General features: G+C 41.3%; 1 protein-coding gene across 1 annotated transcript; it reads left to right on the top strand.

Annotated features, from left to right (window-relative positions):
• The first annotated feature begins 1,791 nt into the window (after positions 1-1,791).
• On the top strand, positions 1,792-14,642 carry gabra4 (gamma-aminobutyric acid type A receptor subunit alpha4). Its single transcript, XM_028415651.1, has 9 exons — positions 1,792-1,900; positions 2,032-2,150; positions 3,358-3,425; positions 3,604-3,824; positions 4,768-4,850; positions 6,816-6,959; positions 7,487-7,639; positions 11,526-11,782; positions 14,106-14,642. Exons 1-9 carry the CDS (start codon positions 1,812-1,814, stop codon positions 14,640-14,642), a joined length of 1,671 nt encoding a protein of 556 aa, XP_028271452.1. The 5' UTR covers positions 1,792-1,811.
• The last annotated feature ends 5,924 nt before the right edge of the window (positions 14,643-20,566 follow it).

The raw sequence follows: 20,566 nt of genomic DNA, 5'->3' as shown, positions 1-20,566 counted from the left end.
TGCCCCCCCCAACCCCTTTACATCACACACACACACTGGCCATCACAGAGTCACATCTCACCTCTTCTACCTTCACACAGGCACTCACACTGATACAAAACTAGGTTATCATAGCAGTTATTTCTGCTGCAGGCCATATAGCTTACAAAGCAGAAGAAACTGTTTCAGGAAAAACTGACAAACTGGTTTACACACACACACACACACAGTAAAGCCACAGAGCAGAAATGAAACCTCTAACACTTCTTCACTATTCTGCACCCAGTGTGTGTCTTTAGGGCACAAATGTTAACACAATTCTACTTCATGTAGGTTCATGTAAACACCGGCACACACTTACAGGAAAAGGTCAACATGGCATAATGAGACTAACATGACTCCCTAAAACTGTACATCTGACATTTCAAGTCATTTGAATATTATTACAAATTTTTGTACAGTACGCCTAAAGTGCTACCATTAAAAGAGCATGTTGTAATCAAATGTCTAAAAAGAAACAAGAAAGAAATCAGTCGGACGAAAGCCTGCCCCCACAAAGAGCATGCGTATTACTCATCCCCCACAGAGCCGCCTTGCTCTAGTGTGTATTGTGGGAGGACTGGGGTGGGTGGCTGTGCAGGGGATTGGGAGCTGCGTTTTTAGGCTCCATGACTCCTGCTTGCATGTTATATACTGTATCTACATAAACAACATTTCTCAGCTTCCCTCCACACCAAGTAGCTTCTGTTTCAGCAAAGTGTCTGTGGGTGTCACTGTGTGTGTGCATGCACTTCAAAACTAATCAGGAAAGCCACTGTGGTGGAACCCAGACATCTTGTTTATCTTGAGATTTAGCTGCACTTCACCTTCAGAGCCACACACATATTTACACACAAGCGCACACACGCGCACGCACAAATGAAGGTCTTGTACTTGTCCCAGGTGCAGAGAAATCTGTGAAGCAGCATGTGGCTTGTCCCAGTTCCTCTACAGTACCTGTGTGTCGTTGTGTGTATGTGTGTGTGTGTGATTGCGTATTGCGACAAGACTGACCCATTTGAATCCTAATACAGGCACTCACCAGTGCATTCCTGAAATCTAGTTCAACATGTAGGCTAAGCTGAGTATGACACTTGTACACAGCAGTGAGTGAAGGCTGGTGCTGAGGTCAAAGGGCACGCTACGAGTTCGTCCAGATTTCTGCCCAAGCTGGAGACAGGAGAGGAAATATTTAAAGCTAAAAAAAAAAAACTTAATGCAAAAATGCACTGGAGGAGTGTGAATGGCGGAGGGAGGTCACCCTGTCAGGCAGCACCAAATGCTGAGATGGGTGCTGAAGGAGATGAACAGGCCTCTGGGTCCTTCTTTTCCACCTCCGATGGCAGGGTGAAGTCAGAGATGTGACTCTGTTCAAGTCATTTTAAAGCAGCGCACGTCTAATCTGTGTCCTGACCAAAGCAGGTGTGTGTGCCAGAAAGAGGAGAAAGCAAACAGAGGAGGAGAGTGGCGGGAGGGAAAGAGTGTGAGACACAGAGGCAAACACAGAGTGAAGAAGAGAGAGGGAGGATTGTTTCTTTCTCTGGACAGCAGCAGCAGCAGCAGCTCGGATCCGGGCGGAGAGGGTGACCGGGGCTGGAGGTGAAGGTGTGTGTGCGCGGGTGTATGTGTGTGAGTGCGAGAGACTGCATGAGCAAGGAGAGAGGCTCACAACTTCCCTCCTCTCTGCGCCGCTCTGCCCTGTGTCGCCGCGTCTCTCTCCCCCTGTTTTTTTCCCGGGACACAGACAGCTGGCGTGGTGAGATGTGAAGAGGCTTGAAGTATGGCATGCAAGGATGGTTTCTGCCAAGAAGAAGGAGATGGTGACAGCGATGCGCCCCGCTTTTATTCGGACACTCGTCTACTTTTTCTGTTTGGCGACTTGGTGAGTGCTCCACAGTGTCTCTGTCCGTGGTGCTGAAACCTCCCGCTCGGATCAGTTCGACCCTGATGATGAAGCTCAATTTTTTTTCTTCGCTCTTAAGTTACAGTCTGCTGATTTGTTTTTCTTTATAGTGTGAAGAAAAGCTCAGGACAGACAAGGAAGGATGAAAAAATCTATCCGGAAAATTTTACGCGCATTTTGGACCGACTTCTGGACGGCTATGACAACAGGCTGCGACCTGGATTCGGAGGTATTGAGAGCACTAATTTGCGCACCACCGAGCCCTATTCCACGGGAAAAGTCTCCACGGCACTTATATGACACACCAGAAACAGAACAGAACATCAGTATTAAAACAGAGCGTTGGTTTTATTCGACTTTTCATAAAACAAGGCGTTAAGTTCGATTAGGCACTTCTGCGCACCGATCTGAGAGTAAAATGAGTTAATTCTGTGACATCTCTTGGTCTCTTATAAAATGTAAGACTTAGATTCTTATTTTATTTGACTTTTTCAATGATAGGTTGAATAGACTATAAATGAACGAAGGATCTGACAAATGTAGCCAGTTTTATCGTTTAAAACCCCCTTTAATAAAAAAGGAAATAATACATGGTATTGAAACATGCCATAAAGTCCAAAGAGGCAGCTGTAGACTGTCTGTGAAACACCAAATTTATTAAAAAGTCATGTTTAATTGCTAAAATGTACAAAACCTATAGGCTCCTAAGGACAGCAACATTAGAGGCGGGATCCAGGACATGTCATGCATTAGGTGGTTTATTGCAGCAGCATGGTTCTCCTGTACTTCTTTTTCTGTGTGGGGGACTTGTCTTATATGTAACATGTTGCTTGCTGGTCCAGTGTTTTTACAAGGCACGCAATGCTGAGTCGTGTGTCACACTTGAGCCTGAAATCCTGGTAGTTTTGCCTGTCTGAAGATGAGGGGAGGGCGGCTCGAAGCTCGCACGTTTGAGCGAATGTAGTTATATAACGGTGTGTATGTTGCGGGACAGACGCTTAATGCACAGTTCAAGTACAAATGAAAAAAAGTACGGATTTGGTTACACATGGTGTCTGTGACTGCAGCCTCTGCACGTTAAGAGGCAGCGTTATTCTAAAGGAGACTGCTGGTTGACTGTGCAAAGCAGCCTGTCAACAGAAATGTGCAGATATGTGCCTTTACAGTCCGCTTCCATGTTCATTCAATAAGGGAAAAATCAAACAGGATTATGTTTTTACATCTTTTAAGCTATTTTTTTCCCTACTTTCATTACGCAAAGGCTCCACAGCTCTGGCAGAGATAAACTATTGCATGTCTTCTGGGTTTGATCCTGATGGGCTGTAGGCCCATAAAGAGTTTTAACACACATGTGTGATTAGGACTGCTGCATCTGAGGCACACCAGGATTTAAAACAGGAAATGGTCATTAAATGTCTGTTTCATTTACTCAAAAGGTCCTGTGACTGAAGTCAAGACTGACATTTATGTGACAAGCTTTGGGCCCGTCTCAGATGTTGAAATGGTGAGTACTCCCTGCCATGTAACTGCATGTGTTTGTTGTTTTCACGCTGTTTCACACAACTTTGGTCCCAAGTTTGGACCAAAGTTGGACAACAAGTCTTCATTGTGAAGTCATGTTACATCCTACCTTCCTGCCCACCTCCTGACCAACCTACCTCATGATATTTTTTCTGTCTAAGGAATACACAATGGACGTGTTCTTTAGGCAGACATGGGTGGACCGGAGGTTAATGTACGAGGGCCCCATAGAGATATTAAGGCTGAACAACCTGATGGTGACTAAGGTGTGGACACCAGACACCTTCTTTAGAAATGGCAAGAAGTCTGTTGCTCACAACATGACGGCCCCCAACAAGCTCTTCCGTATCATGAAGAATGGCACCATCCTCTACACCATGAGGTAGGCCTTCTACTTTCAGTGTTTACACACCTGGTCAGCCTATTTCAACAGTTTGGTGTCTCTTTTTTTTAATTAATGTGAGGACAGATGACAGTCTTTGTTGCAATAAAAGAGATTTGCTGTGAAATCAAAGGCTCACAGTGTAAACAGGACAGAGCTGTGTGAAGGCAGTGCAGATGCCACATTTTGAAATCTTTTCAAGTGTGCATGAATCACAGCAACTTGGGCTTCTTAGTGAAAATTATCAAAACCAAAATTTGGGATTTTGTTTTCTTTTTTGGAGCAACATTCTGTTGCTTGGCTGTTTGAATGTTCTGTAAAGGTTGTCAGACTCTTCAGCAGTTTGGCACCATTTTCTGATTTCTTACCTGCTTCTTTATAACATTTAAACAACACAGTATTAAGAACAAAGTTAAACTTTATGTCTAACATTTTTGAAACCAAACCCAAATGCATTTGGGTCTATCACTCTGAAATGTACCGGTAAGTATTTACATAGTTGTGGTTAACAATCAGTCTATTAACATAGTTAATATGTAACAATATAAAGATTGTTAATATATGATGATTAGATTTCCAACACAGTTTAGATAATGCAGAATTTAGCACACTTATTTCTATCCAAATATCATCCCAACTGTCTGTCAACAACACAACAGTTTAGGAACTGCATTTTTTATTGTTATTATTATGCAAGCTAGCTGTTTGGAGGATTTTATTTTAAGGATTAGTAAGAAAGCAACAAAGAAAAAAATGTCACAGGATTGCATAGTTTCTGACATGATGCTGTGGAATATTTAAGGGAAAACTGGGTCTTTATCCTTTTCAGCAAAACATCACTGTCTGTCGAGCACTATTATGATAATCACAATGTTATGTGTTATGTGTACCAATCAGTTTGTTATGTTGATACTGATATGTAATGTGATTATAATGTCTACAGGCTGACTATCAGCGCAGAGTGTCCTATGAAGCTTGTGGACTTCCCCATGGATGGACATGCATGCCCGCTCAAGTTTGGAAGCTGTAAGTTTTTGTGTGTGAAATAAGAAAAAAAATGCACAAACATCCATAGATGGAGTCACGCTGATCCTGTTTAAATGTGCTGCTTACATAGCCAGTAAAGAGGGCTGCTGAACTGCTCTGAGAGGAGAACGTAAGCCAGCTGTGCACTTAGCTGGTGGCTAATAAATCTGTGGTGACTACTGAAACTCCTGTAGTGAAGAGACGCCAATATTACTCCAAAACACACACTTATATCAGAGCCTCGCACATATTGCCATTAATTTGATGTAAAAAAAACATGATAATGTTTAAAGGATTTTCAAAGGGCACATAGTGTGAGTCACATCAAATCTGTCTGAGTCATTTTAAATACCTGTAAACAAGTAAAACCTTTGCTGAAAAGATTTACGGCCTTTTATATTTAATGCATCCTGATGTCATGTCACAGAAGACCCCAGATATTACTTTACATTAGCAAACAGGAAGCAGCATAACTTCAGATCAAATCAAGTAAGTTCATGCTAGGGCGTCAAAGTAGCGTTTATAATAAATTTAACACACACACACATACACACACACACACATATATATATATATATATATATATATATATATATATATATAGTAAGGAAGTCTGTTATAATTAAAACTTTGCCCTGGCTTGGTGAAAAAAGACAAATGCTCAGTCACATGATTCTCCTCCTCCTCTTGGCAGTGAAATGGATTCGGTGCTGAAAAGGATTGCTGAAGAGCTGCGCACAAAGTGACTGAATGCTAATTCTAAATAATGAAATATTTCATTCTTCACTGTGAACAATAGAGCTCTAATTCAGCATCAGTGTTTATAGGAGTGGGCCTACTGGTCAGCAGAAATGACTTATCTCAAATAAAGGAGTTTCTCAAAGAGAGCAACTCCGTCTTATCAGAGAACAGCAACGATTTGAAGATTACATCTGCAAGAGAAAGGGAAGGGAAAAGACAACGACTTTGACGTTACACCCGCCCGATCCGCCGTCAATTACCCAGTGTGGTGACATTGCAGAGGACAAATTCACATATCTCAGTTATTGTCATCCTCCTTTCCTCGTCCTCCTCCTTTCACCATCCTGCTCTGCTGCCTCCAGCCTCCAGTTAGGAGGAAGCAACCATGGATCTGATGTGGCCTGAAGCGAAGGAAAGGTCAGAATCCCTTCCTCTGCCTCAGGCCAGCACAGACCTATGCAGCTATTTTGCATAACTGCTGTGTGTGTGTGTGTGTGTGCCTGTCTGTGTGTGTGTTAATTTTCTCGCCGTCTACCCTGCCTTCATTTTTTTCTCCATCACTCTCTCTGTCTCTCGCTCTCCCTCTCTCCTTTTCTTTTTCTCCATCTGGACTTGTGTGCACAGGCACTGCGTTCCACTCCATGACACACCAGAGTCATTTCATTTTGGCAGCACAGTTGGTATCCTGCCGATGTGGAGTCCCATAGGGAGTGGCAAGCAAAGACAACTGGCATTTTGTTGTGCATATACAGACCGGTCGACCTCACCAGTTTGCATATGGCTATACACAGAGAGAGTGCAACAGGGGAAATAAGAGAACTTACTATCATTGAAAGTATCCTTAAGAGTGGAGCTTGAGGTTGGGCTGTCTTTATGTAGAGGACACTTCTGATAAAGGGTTTCGTAATTTGACTGCTTGTTTACCTGAGGTCGAGTGGGTCAGGCCGTGATTAGATGGAGGCTAACGGAAGATGGTGAGAACACAGCATAAAGTGTCCAAGATTGTTTTTTTATTTGTCAAAAATGTCTTCAACCCCAAGTCACTGTAAAGAAACAGCAATCCTATCCACAAACTCATCAAACAGTCAAGCGAAGACAACAAATCTACAATGTGAAGACAAACTTTCCTTCCTGCTTTTCGTACAGTATGCAGCACATATTTTTTGCATTTCATAACTTCCGGTAAAGTGAGTCACTCCATGTGTCTTTGCTGTGTGCCCACAGATGCCTATCCTAAAACAGAGATGATCTATACTTGGACTAAAGGGCCTCAGCATTCAGTGGAGGTCCCTCCTGAGTCCTCCAGCCTTGTTCAGTACGACCTCATCGGCCAGACGGTCTCCACTGAAACGATCAAATCTATCACAGGTAAGACTTGATTTGTTGCTATGAAAAAAAAACAAAAATGGGAATTATTTCCTTCCTGTTGAAGGTAATGATTTACAGCTGTCTGTCTTATTATATGACCTCATATTTGGTAGATTTGCTGTGTCTGTGCTGTAATTTCCAGATGAATGACAGGGCAAATAGGGCAAAGCTCGATGGGTAGACAGTGGAAGGATTTGGAGCTCTGACATGGCAGATATGACAGTATCAGTTTATTGGACCGTGACTTGCACACAGCACCAGCCTCATGAAATTAGACTCTGCAAACCTCCTCCTTTGAGTCCCTTTGGAGGGCCAGTTGGGCCACATAAATACTGAAGCGTCCAAAAAAGATTTTAGCAGCAGAAACCATGACATGTGTCCATCTAGGTGAAAATGGATGTGGCTTCCAAACCATGAAAAAATGATCAAATGTGACGTCTGTCTGCAGCTGCATTAAGTGAAATCTGTCAGCCTGCAACATGAAATTCTTTGTTAATCAAAGTAATTCATTTCTGTTGATCCTCCAGGTGAATATGTGGTGATGACGGTCTACTTCCACTTGAAACGCAAAATGGGCTACTTCATGATTCAGACGTATATCCCCTGCATAATGACAGTAATCCTCTCCCAAGTGTCCTTCTGGATAAATAAAGAATCAGTCCCTGCACGCACCGTTTTTGGTATGTAGACTTTACACATCCCTCATCCTGCACAGCCTTTCTGCTCCTTTCTGTCTTGTTTACTTGATGCCTGCACACCAACAGAGCAATCAGAGCTGGAGTGTCTCTCCACTCGCCACAACAAGGTGATGCTACACTGTGTGGTGATTATGGGAAATTAAATTGCGGCTGTTTGTTGATCCATTTTCAGAGCAATTTCACAGAAATATTTTGCCTCAAACAGTGGCTGATACACACCAGCCACAGTTTGAGGCAAAATACTAAATACAACAAATATAAATGTTTATAAAGATATAGTCATCCAAAAGCCTTAACAAAAAGGTGTGATCATTGTTTTTTAGGTTTTATGTGTATTGTTAAATATGGCTCAGCCCTCATTTTTTTTTAATTTGTGAATGCTTAGTTACTGCTTGTAAGTCATTCTCAATGGTTAGAGGCCACATGCACAAGAAAAAAGGAAAATATTTTGTGTAAATATTATATAAATAATATAAAAGCTTCCCCTGTGTTGCTGTAATGCATTTTTTCAGTGATAAATAGTGATGCACTAATTGACAAAATACCCATTCAATTTTAGGGTAATAATGTGTCCTGTAGATTAAATGCAACTTAATTTTCCAAGTCAAATGAGTGTGTCAGCTTTGAAGTCTTCTGTTGCTAACCAGGTTTGTCTGAACCCAGTAGTTTTGGGACCTATACATAACAAACCAGACACTCACGTATAGGTCCACATTTGTTAGTAGACGTCATCAGTCTTGTGACTTCCATCGCAGGGTATATATGTGTGTTTAGGAAGAGCATCATGGTCCTAAACCCCCAGTTAATCCAAATACAGCCAAAGAGACCATGCACAAGTGGAGCTGAGGTAGTTGCAGAAGTAGGAGATGTCACAAAAAGAGATCAATGGAGGCCACAATGTTTTTTTTGTAGGTTTTTGTCAGCAGGATGTGATCATTTAAACATTTGAACATGGAGGTCTATGGGGAGTGACTTGCCAGAGGCTTTTTGGGGGGGAGCTGGTAGTTTTGAACACTTTCACATGGCATTCATTTCTCAGAGGTTGCTGCTTCGGTAAGGCAAACATCAGGCTGCATATAGGCTATTCACAACGTCACAAGCAGGTTTCAGTTTATGGCCTGTGACCCAGTTGCGTTCTTTCCCCTGGTACAGTGTTTGGGTCAGCCCAGAATAGACTGATCAGTGCTGAAAGTCTCACGGAACTGCTGAAACCAGACTTGTGTCGCCAGGCTTTGTTGTGATATTGTTAAATGGCCGTGTCACCATTGTAGTTTCTCCAGTTGTAGTTTCTCCACATCATAATCACTAGTGGTAACCAAACAACCGGCTCCACTTAATGCTGCCGATGACACACCCACACTGTATTTTTGTACCGTGCAGATGTCTCTGCGGCATCATAAAGCACTGGAGGATCAGTGCTGGTCTTCTGCAGCCACCAATGTATCTGTCAGTCCAGCTGCACTGCCCTCCCCACCTCCCTGCCTCCAAAATATCCAGCATGACAGAGCCGTCACAGCAGCACAACTATTGTTGCCTCAGTAGAGCCTCTGAGGCAGCGGATTTCTGCTGTTATCCGCTGTGTTTATGTGTGTGTGTGTGTGGCTGATGGGAGGAGGGTGGTCGGTGTTTGGATTTCTCCTCTTCTTCCCTGCAGCCACACTCTGTTTTTGACTTCCTGTCTCAGTGACTCAACTGCAGTGAAGAAGTAGTTTGTCATGAACACAAATAGGAATGAAGGGGGGATTACAGAGGGAGCTTCTTGGACTCAGAGAGAAATAAAAGCATGTTTTTAACATTTACAGTATTGAGTTACTGGATTCTATGCTTCTGACAAGTGACACAAGTTTGAAGTTGTCTGGATTGAGAGAATGTAGGTGTACAAGGAGCTGAGTGACAATAAGCTTAGCATAGCATAAAGTGTGGATTCAGGTGGAAACAGATAGCACGAGTCTCTTCTGAAGTAATCTGTGCACAGACAGTTTACTTAACTGGACTGTAAACAATATAATGTAATGCATAAACAGCTGAACAAAAGCAAACAACATTAATTTCCCCCAAGATCAGGCAGTTTGTGTCTGAATGTGGCTTTTTGGAACGTGTAATAAAGTAGTGTATAGTAAATACAGTAGTAACGGTGAGGAAAATATCCCCCATATCAATTTCTGTGTAATTTGAAATATGACACATTTTCCCTGAGGCCACTACAACATCAGTGGAAACCAAGGTTGTGTTGTTTATGTTGTTCTCACAATTTAGGATCGGAAATTTACAGCTTACAGCCTATATAAGATAAGATAAGATAAGATAAAACTTTATTAATCCCGAAGGAAATTCTTGAAAATGGGGCTTCAGAAACATGCTTTATGCCAAAAATGCTGTCAAAGTACTGAGTGTAGAAAGAAATGGGTTCATTGAGGTTCAGCTGCTCTCACTCCTAATGTGAAGCTAATTGCCTCCTGACACATGAGAGAAAGTACTCAAATCTGATGTAATTACAGTAAAAGTGTCACTAATGGATAGCGATACAAAGCTTAAATTTCATTTCAGCCTATGCTTTTATTTTGATAGTTGGCAGCTGTCCTGGCTCTTGCTTCTGTTGAGAGCAGCTTTGTATTAGAGGTTAATATCCTCAGTCTGTGGCCTTGAGCTGCAGTTCACCTATCAATGTCATCCAGCCATTTTTTTTGATTGACAGGTAATTATATGGCGGTCACATCGGGCACAGGGGATGAATTTATGTTTAGCAAGGCACTGTGTAGCACAGATTGTTCCAGATCTTCGAAGTAAAAGGGATTTTCTCCAAATCACATTATTGCTATTGGTTAATAATACCAAGGACAAGCGATGACATACAGGCTTAGACTGTGACCTTCTGTTATTGTGGGAGCCGCACGTGACCTTGCGTGCTGGCCAGATTTTTTTTTGTTGTCTTGTTTTGTTTTGATGTTTTATTTTGATAAATGAGGAACATATGACATTCAGTCCCAGGATGGACTCTGTCAATGTGTCCTCTGGCTTTGTGATGTATAACCTTGCTTACATTGCAACAACAGAGTGCTGAGGTATTCTTTAAACTGCTGCTGGCTTAAAATCTCTTCATACCCATCAGATGGTTTCTTTGACAAACAGTATTTGGAGGCAGAGCTTGTTCACAAGCAGAAATAATCCCAAAAAAAAATGTTTTTGTTCTCTTAATTTGTAGAGTTACAGTAATGCATGAAGCTTTAAACACTTATGCACAGAACAGATATTTACATATTTACACATACACAGGTATGCATGTAGTTTAACTGGCCCTCCATGTTTACCATTAGTAAACAATCGTTAAAGCTGCACTCCAAATAAACTCTGCTGGTTTCATAATGACAGATCAATGGTGTTAGACTGGATTATACAGTACTTTGATCATAATCCAGTGCATTTGTCACAAAATACTCATTTTAAAGCTTGAGCATGGAACTTTTTTTCGTATACATACTGTACATTTAGGTTTTAATTGGCTATGTTCAAACTAAGCTGGGTTTTGCTGGAGTTTTAAATCTGATGACGCTCTGGTAGCAAATAAAAGATGTGTAGCTACAGAGATGGAGCCTTCTGTAAACTACAGCGGTCCTGTGGTCCTTTTAGTACATGACTCTCATTTCAGAGAGAAACCTATCTGCTTCATTATCCCTCTGCATTCAGTTAATGAAATATGCTGATGAGAGCAACATAATGTACACTACACGGGTTATTGAACGCCTCCTGTTTTTCATTTCATTCATTTCGCTTCTGTGTTGAAATATATGCAACATCCGATGGAAAGCTGGGTTTTCACATTAACCTCATATGTCTGTTTTCTTCTTCGTTCTCTCCACACACCAATAAGGCATCACCACTGTCCTCACCATGACGACACTCAGCATCAGCGCTCGCCATTCCCTCCCCAAGGTGTCATACGCCACCGCCATGGACTGGTTCATCGCTGTGTGCTTCGCCTTCGTGTTCTCTGCCCTCATCGAGTTCGCCGCTGTCAACTACTTCACCAATGCACAGATTGAGCGGGCCAAGAAGAAGCCGGCCAAATGTCCCCCGGTGCCCCAAACCACGCCTGTCAAGGTCAAGGACGGGGAGGAAGTGCTGCAGGTGATTTTAGTTTCACACAAACAGGCTGATAATCTGATCGTACTTTACTTCAAGGAGCACTTACACAGCATGCCCCTTATTATGTGCTTACTGTAGCTGGCCTTTAGCCTAGACCTTTGACTGGACAGAAGTGGGTCTGCCTGAGGACTGTCAGTTGTGTTTCTGCTCAGAAAAGCTAGAAAAATGTGACCCATGAAGTTTAGAGACTGCTGTTTACCACCAGGTATTCTTTTATATATTTTACAGAAACATTTTGTTCTGTCAGTGTCCTTACAAGTTTCTTTTACTCGATGGGTCTATCGACTGTAACTTAAGTTAAAACAGCTTGTTAAAATTGCTAAGTGTAGCAGAAAATTAGACGCCTGAAATGTTCCATACGTGTTACCCTCCAGATCAGCCTGGACGCATTTAGTTGTTGCTCTGGTTTAAATTTAGAAGCTAATTTGTTGACTGTGGAGAAGAGAAAAAAGTGAAAAATGAGAAGATGGAGTGTCTGAAAACACAGCTTCACAGCGCAGATGTTTGTGGATAATCAAGAGGTGTTTCTCAGTGACGACATTTACAGTGGAACCTTTATTTTGAAATTCTACTAGAATAAATTGTAATAATCTTCTATGCAGCAAATTACATTGACAGCGTGTTGGCTGACATATGGATTGAATCAGAATTCATGAATATGCCATGAAGCTATTTTGGAGCTCTTAGTCAGACATGATGAAGTGTGTTACAAACCATCATGGAGCTGTGTTTATGGTGCTGTTAACAAACACAAACACAGATATGGTAGCTGTGAAAAGTGTTCCTCAGGCCACGTATTGCTCCTAACACATAAAATTAAATCTATATGTCTGCTGTTAACTGATCATTGAAGCTGACATAACCCAGCAATGCATATGTCAGTTTTACGCTTTAGGTCGCCCCCTCCGGTCCAAATCCCAGTGTGACGTAATCATGCATGAATGCAGTATAGTGACAACGGCACTTCAGTGGATTAGTAGGTTGCCACGGCAACAGAGCCTGAGTACATCTGTATAGGTTTCAGAGAGGCTCTGGCACTAGGGGGGGGGGGGGGGGGGGGGGGATTAATACTCTCTTCCTCGAGAGCAGGTCCTGTTCCCAGAGGGCTTGGTGCACGGGTCAGGGTGTGTTGATGGTTCCAACTCCTCAGTACCTCTTCAGTGATGAAACCCCACCATTAACACACACACACACACACTTCCTGTTCTGCACATGGGACGCAGTAACATTGGATGCTTTCGATTTCGTGGTGGTGGATTATTTCTGCAAATGCTTTACTACCAGCATCACACTCTCCCTGCTTGAAAACATCAACTCTCAAAGGATAAGCTCCTTTGACGCTACACTGCATTACCGCCCCGATGCAGTGCTACCTACTTACTGTCTTAAGCTTGTGCGAAATGAGTGAAATCCTTGATAAGTGACATCTGTATTGCACACACTCTTTCGTCTGCTTGCAAATGAAGGCCATCTGTGTCAGGGGGACTGTAATCAGATGACAAGGTTTATGTTGCTCTGCACCCAGACAGGAAGTGAGCGTTACCTTTCCTGCAAGTATCTTTCAACAGGAATGTTACTGAAAATCTTGGGAATCCTGCAAGGGCATAGATTTGCTTCCAACATCTGTCTCGCACTCGCTGTCTCGCATGGGTTTACCAACGTAGTTGCACATGTGACAGCAGGGAAAAGAACAGCCAATCACATGGTCATATAGGACCAGAGCCCTTGATATGACCCAATCAGAATCAGAATATCAAGGGCTTTGAGTAGGACCAATGACAGGAGGCTATCTATTGGTAGGAATGTAACCCTTCCTGCACCCAATAAGAATCTGTTTTAGTTGTTTGGGTTTTTGTTTGGATGTGATCAAATTATTGGAGACGCATCACCTCCGTCCATGCTAAAACTCGCTCTTGGAATCCTGATATTTTAATGTTGAGGGTCCAGGTTTGAGCTTTTCTGACAAGAACCTGGTTATTAACGTGTTACATATAGGTGTAACCATTTATTTACTGGAAGGCTGTTTGAGGATTTTTGGCTTTTACTTAACCTCTAACACACTTGAAACGACACAATAATTATGTTTTTCAATGACACAGGTATCAAAATTCCAAATCTGCATTCTGTACTAAGACATGTGGGCCTGTTTGTCAATAGTGATGTGAAGCTAGCTAAAATATGATTTAATGATCTTTCAAGTTATAAATAGTTTCTAAGTAATGAAGTAAAACACATTAATACACAGTATCAGTATCAGTAAATGTTCCTGTCAGTGCAAATAAATGTTTGCTCGCCTCTGTTACAGCAAAATCCTGATACCAATGGTAACCTGAGGAAGCGGATGAACTATATTTCCCAACATGAGGTGAGCAGTCAGCAGAGAGCGCAGTCCACCACTAACATTTCAGGAATAGGAAGAGGACGGCAAATGAGAGTGTTAGCAGGCGGAGCCAACGGCAGCTCCTCCACCCTCTCCCGCTCCAGCCCCAAGTCTGAGAGCCTGCTCAGCGTGGCCTCCTCCTCCGCACAGCTGGTGAAGAGCACGCCCCAGGCTGCGGCCTCCACGCCTGATGTTATGGCGGGGACGCCGTGCAAGCAGAACACCAGCTCCTCGTCTCTGCAGCATCTGCTGGGGCCCAAGCTGGAGCGTATCCAGATGATGGGGAACAAACTGGAGCCAAAGCAGACGCCATGCTCTCAGCCCACCACCGCTGGTATGGGTGGGACCAGTAAAATTGACAAATATGCACGGATCCTGTTCCCAGTGTCCTTTGGTGCGTTTAACATGGTCTATTGGGTGGTTTACTTATCAAAGGACACAATGGTGGCTAAAGGGGGCTAGCTATGGCAGCAGAGTGATTCTTCTAACACATAAGGATTATGGGAGTTTGCAAACAGTTGTTTTTTTGCCAAACAGATAAATGTGCTCGACCAGCACTTCCATATCCTGGAGAACACACTCTGAATATATATTTTTTTTTCTTCCTAACTTCCTGGAACAGTAAGCATGGGAACAAATCAACCAAATTAGAAATGTCTGACTCAACACAAGAATGAACACCTGCACACTGGATATATTCGACTGTCCTCTTTCTATGACATTGTGCTTCATCTGACTGTAAAGGTCTTCATCGGCTTCAACTGCCTCATGATCCCTTTTTGGCCTGAAGTCAGGAGACAGCGTGTGATTTTTTCATTTTCCTATTTTTGTACCCCTGCACCTGGCGAGATGTGGGTGTGCGCTTCCTGACATGAACGGCACCAACTCTGTAAAATATGTACATTTATTAGGATAAACAGATTTATATTTAATTAATACTGTCTTGCTTCCATTTGAATTTTAAGACGGGTTGCTTTAGTGCCAGCAGTTTGCAGGAAGTTAAGACTCAGTGTGGTGGTCCACACACTGAAACTAAAATGATTTGGTCAGAGCAAAAGTCCTCCACCCAGGCTCCAAGAGTGGAGCTTTGGCTGGGACCTGATCAACCACCGAAAATCTTCTCTTGTACAGTGTCTACTTGCAAAGCATCTTTCTCGTACAATGCGGATTAACAAATCTGAAATACTGAAGATGAAATTTTTTGGGATGATTCTGGCAGAAAGAGTTATTAATTCTTGTAACAGTAGAGTTTAAGCTTCTTTCCTGCTAAAAAAAAAACAAAAGGTTGTCCAATAGCAGAGCAAGATTGTGATTTAAAAAAAAAAAAGAAAAAGAAAAAAGTCGCAGCATGACTAAACACAGTAAACAGAGAGTAGAGCTTACATCATGTGGATGTTGGTTTAGGGACATTTGGGCATGCTCTATAAAAGAATGTGATTTAACTGCAGCTCCAGGGGAGAAACACAAGAGCCACAATCATTTTTATATGCTTTCATTTTGAACACATATTATTATTCCTCACGGGGGAATCGTCTCTCATGTGTGACTGGAGTCTGTCAGAAGAGTTTTAATGCGGTAGTGACATATTTTGAAGGTTGATTTTTTTTTTCTTAAATAATAATAATTTCAGGTGTTCGCTGATGTCAGTCATTCCACAACTGTTTAGTTTGTCACTTGGCGATGTGGTAAAAGGATTTATTAAAGTGATACAGTTTTAATAGAGACAGAAAGAAATAAAATCCAGCACCGCTTCTCTTTCTGATCCTTCTGCTTTTCAGACTAAAAAAAGTTTTGGAAATGAAGTTAGAGAAGAAAGATTACATTTACAGAAACCATAAAGATGGAAACACACACACACACACACACACACACACACACACACAAATGCATCTAAAAACGGTTCCTGCTGGTATGCAGGTCATTAGAAAACATCAGCCATCATGCAGGGCCGGCCCAAGGCATATGCAATATATGCGGTTGCTTAGGGCCCCCAAGAGCACCAGAAGTCCATGATAAAATATATATTTTACATTTTAAACAATAACATTGATTAATACAAATGAGATGGTAATGATAGTGGGTATGTTACACACTCAGTGCAGCCTATAGGATGATGAAGCATCTGATGCTGAGGTGGTGGTAGGAAATTTTGCTTAGGGCCCCATAAAGGTTTGGGCCGGCCCTGCCATCATGACACCTTTTATGATGTGGATGAATATAGCCGCTATAAAGCTACACATTTTGATGTTGGACCAGACATCTAAATGCTGATGAACTGATGAAATATGATAATTATACATCATTTGAAAGCATAAAGATTCAAACTGTCAACTATTTAAGGACTAATATGTAATACGAGTGTTTCTACAAGTATTTCATATTTCAGTGTTTCAGTGTTCCATATCTACTTTTATTAGCTCCACTAATTCTCTGACTCAGAAAGTTAGCTAACCAGGCTGTTCAGCATCTGTTCTGCTACACTGACTAGCTGCTAGCGCCTTTAGCTTCATGAGGGTGACATTTATCTTCTCATCTAATTCTTAGACAAACAAATGGAGTTTCTGTCCCAACTTAAACTCTGTGACGTCAGCCGTAATGAATTATTTTCCTCTCAGCAGTTTTCACACAGATGCATGATGATACACATAACATGTGATCCAATGTGATCAGACACTAACGAATGTGCTGGTAAATGAATCCTTGATAGGGTAAAGGACGCTGCCGTCTGGATAACATGACAACAGAAAATTGTCCTTGCTGCTGTTGTGTAACTGGCTGGTAGAGGTGAAGTGAATTCATTGTCATTGAGTCCTTTGTTAGGACAAAGTTACATTGTGTGATGATAAAGGAAAATGAATGAAACCCCTGCTTATAGGAACCATCACAGAATCACAGGTTTGCTCTAACTGTAGAATACATCTTATATTTTGATGGAGGAATCACAGAAAATCTGTCTTGACGAATGGATCATGTGTCTTCGTGGCCTCATTTTTTGTTGGCGAAGCTGAAGGTTAAACAGTTGGTGGATGAGCTCAGCTCCACTGTACACCTCTGCAGACAGAGATGTCATGTACGGATGTGGTGTATGTGTGTGGGGACTCATGATGTAGTAGGTGCTTAGTTTCTTGCTCTAATAGCCATATCATCCATGTAGTCATGGTTGTTGGCCCTCGTTGATCTGTTAGTCTAACAGGAGTTATGATGCTGCCACGGCGACGACAAACGCTCGGGCTGATGGACAGATCAAGATGCCCGGCGCCACTCACCTCTCCTAAACGCAGCCATGTGTGAAATTGATTTTGCCGTTATTACCTCCCTGTTGGTCTCTGCTCTCTCCCACTTTCCCCATTTCTCTCTGTCTGTCTGTCACAACAAGATGCAAAATATTTCTCATCATAAAATAAACACACAGAACATGCATGTACTAATGAGGACCCTGTCAACAACAGATTGATGTTCAGTGTTTATATGCTCTGATTCTGCTGCTCTGAATGTGCTCATGATTGATGGAGCTGCCAACAGCAGGTTGTGGGTTTTTTCTTTTTTCTATACAAACATGCTGTTCTGGATGACGGACAGATGCTCACTTTAACATGTTGAAAGCTGCAGATTTGTGGGAAGTAGGAGCACGTCCTCAGATCAAGCTCTCAATTAATCACCATCAGAGCATCGATATAGCTTTACTTAAAAAAAAAAAAAAAAAACAGTGCAGATAACTGACAACAACAAAAAATGGGACACTGGAGCTGCAGAGCACTTCTAAAGCAAACCACAACCTAACACTCCCTCTAGTGGCTCAGCTGACGTCTTTATTTTAAACCATCAAATGTATTCAAACAGTTAGGACAACCATCCTGATTGTTCCCATTAAGACACTTTAATAATAATAATGAGGTTTACAGACTGGTTCTATGTGGACTGCTGATGCAAAACACAATAAATTTGAACAAACTTAAAGCTTTTATTAGAGGTTTAAATGTATTCAGGACATTTATGTTATAAACATAAATTATTTATATGTTAGAAATAATAATACACTAACTGGAAACGAAAATATAATATACCACACTCAAAATTCTATTTAAATAAAAGTACAAAATTATTATCAGACAAATAAAAGTACTGACATTTGTTATATGTCATATTTTTATGTATAGTATTATTAGGGTGTTAATATTGCTTTTTGTGAGCTATTGTAAACTTTTTCCTCCTCATGTGGTTTTTAAATTTAAATTTGGCCATGTGATGATTTTGCTTTTAGAGCTACATTTATTTATGACATGACGTACACAACCTCAAGCCAAGAATCACTGCTTTAACTTCAACAATGTGTTGCATTTATTATGATGAATTTGTACTTTCTTATCACCTCTCTAATAAACGTAGCGGAGTAAATAAAGGTGAAATGTTTGCCTTTGGAATTCAGAGATTTATGGTAAATTACAAAATGGCAGAGAATTTAAATAGTAATATTTAGCAAAGCCTTCTGCATCAGATCATCCGATGGGATTAAAGCAGACTAAATGTGGCAGATGTGGTAACTCATCAGGCTGCTTACCCTCCATACATTACAGTACAAAATCAGAACATTGGATTAATAAATAAGCCATAATGATGAATTCAAAAGTGTAATTTACCTTTTTTATTTTGAAAGACTGAAAGAAGGAAGTGTATGAACATGACATATGGCTGTAAAAAGGTGTAAATGTATCTGAATGTATTAAAAATGGCCATTTGAACAAGCTTAAATAGGACTGTGTATTCACACACTGACAGGGGAGGACATCTCTGTAATGAACCACTAGAGGGAGCATCATACTGAGGATAAGATCAGCTAGGCCTCAATGTGGCCATACTGGGTGATTTGCATTTACGTTAATGTCCACGATTCTATTGTTAAAAGATGGACTGATTTCACTGTATTGTGCTGAAGAGAAATCTGATGTGGATTCATTTCACAAGTCTAATCTACTTCTTTTTCATTTCATGAGCCGCTCTCCAGAGATTAGCACAGTAACAATGTAGGTCTACCCTCCACGTTATTAGTCATATCACTTATCTGTCTTCACACACCAGAATCTTGCAGGTCTGGCATGCTGCTGCAGTGATTTTAGGTCAATGCAAACAATAAACAACCATCTGAATGACACGCGCTGCTTTATTCCCGAAACTGGGTTTATATCCTCACACATCCTGTTTTATTGTGCTTTAGAGCCGGAAGACACACTGAACTCTTGACACTGGTTGGAGGTATCTGTAGCTTTAACAGACATGCCATTGTGTGTTTGGATTTTTTTCTTACAGAATTGTCTGACATTGGCCATGATGTTTTTATATATATACATACACTCCTTGGGGCACACTTGTACATCTGAGTGGTTTCATAAGACCTCACTTAACCCAGTTTCTGGAATGCCACAGGCCGGGATAATTAACATGTAGGCTCTTGGTAGTTAATAGGATAATACATTCTAATTTGTATTATACTTTCCAGCACACGTGCAAGTCATTCAGGGAGGTTATTATTCCTCCCTGTGGAGAAGGACGGCATAAATTCTGACTGTTTGTTGTGTCACAACACAGAAAATGAAGAGCTTCAAAAAAAAAATCCTCTGCTGGGTCATATTTGCACCGATAGGTTCTCAGTGATGTGGAACAATGATCTCTGGAGTCATGATGGAACCCTCAATTATTATAATGGTGAGAGAAAAAGTAGCAGGTAGCAATATTTAGACTGTTAGATAAGCCACAAACAGCACTGAGGTAAACAAACTTAAACAGCTTCATTACTCATGATGAAAGAAAAAAAACCCTTGAATTGTTGAAACACTTTTACGAATGAATTGTGTAATTAGCACTGACGCCATGTTCATCTAAATGTGACACTGTTCCATTTTCTGTCTGGTACAGTTTACATACTGACTAAGATATTTTTTGAATTAACATGTCACGTATAAACCCTTTGTTCTGAAGAGACACCATTAAACATGTTGGACAAAATGTCTACAGTCCATGTTGTAAGTTCCTTCCAGGAATATGACATAGAGAGAATATTAAAATTCAGCCTTATTTAATATGATGTGAACTCTGTATACTCTGTGTAAGTCCTCGATATTAACAGTTCAACACTGATCAGTTTCATAGAGAGAAACAATGATTTTTCCCCTTGAGAAGCATCCTGCATACAACTTTATTTCTTAAAGTGTCACCCGACTGCTTTAAAAAACTGCTTTGACTAGATACAAAACCACACATAATGTTCTTCAAGCAGTAAGATACAAACAAGATTTTAAAAAGATTACAAAAGCTGAGGAGCTGAAGCGATGACGCCGCCCTCCGTGTGTTCAGGCCTGGACAGCAGCAGCTGGTAAGTTGACTTGCCAATT

The sequence above is a fragment of the Parambassis ranga genome, chromosome 10, assembly GCF_900634625.1.
Source record: "Parambassis ranga chromosome 10, fParRan2.1, whole genome shotgun sequence".
In the NCBI taxonomy this organism is placed as follows: Eukaryota; Metazoa; Chordata; class Actinopteri; family Ambassidae; genus Parambassis; species Parambassis ranga.
The sequence above is the reverse complement of the archived record's forward strand: the minus strand, read 5'-3'. Positions and strand labels throughout refer to the sequence as shown.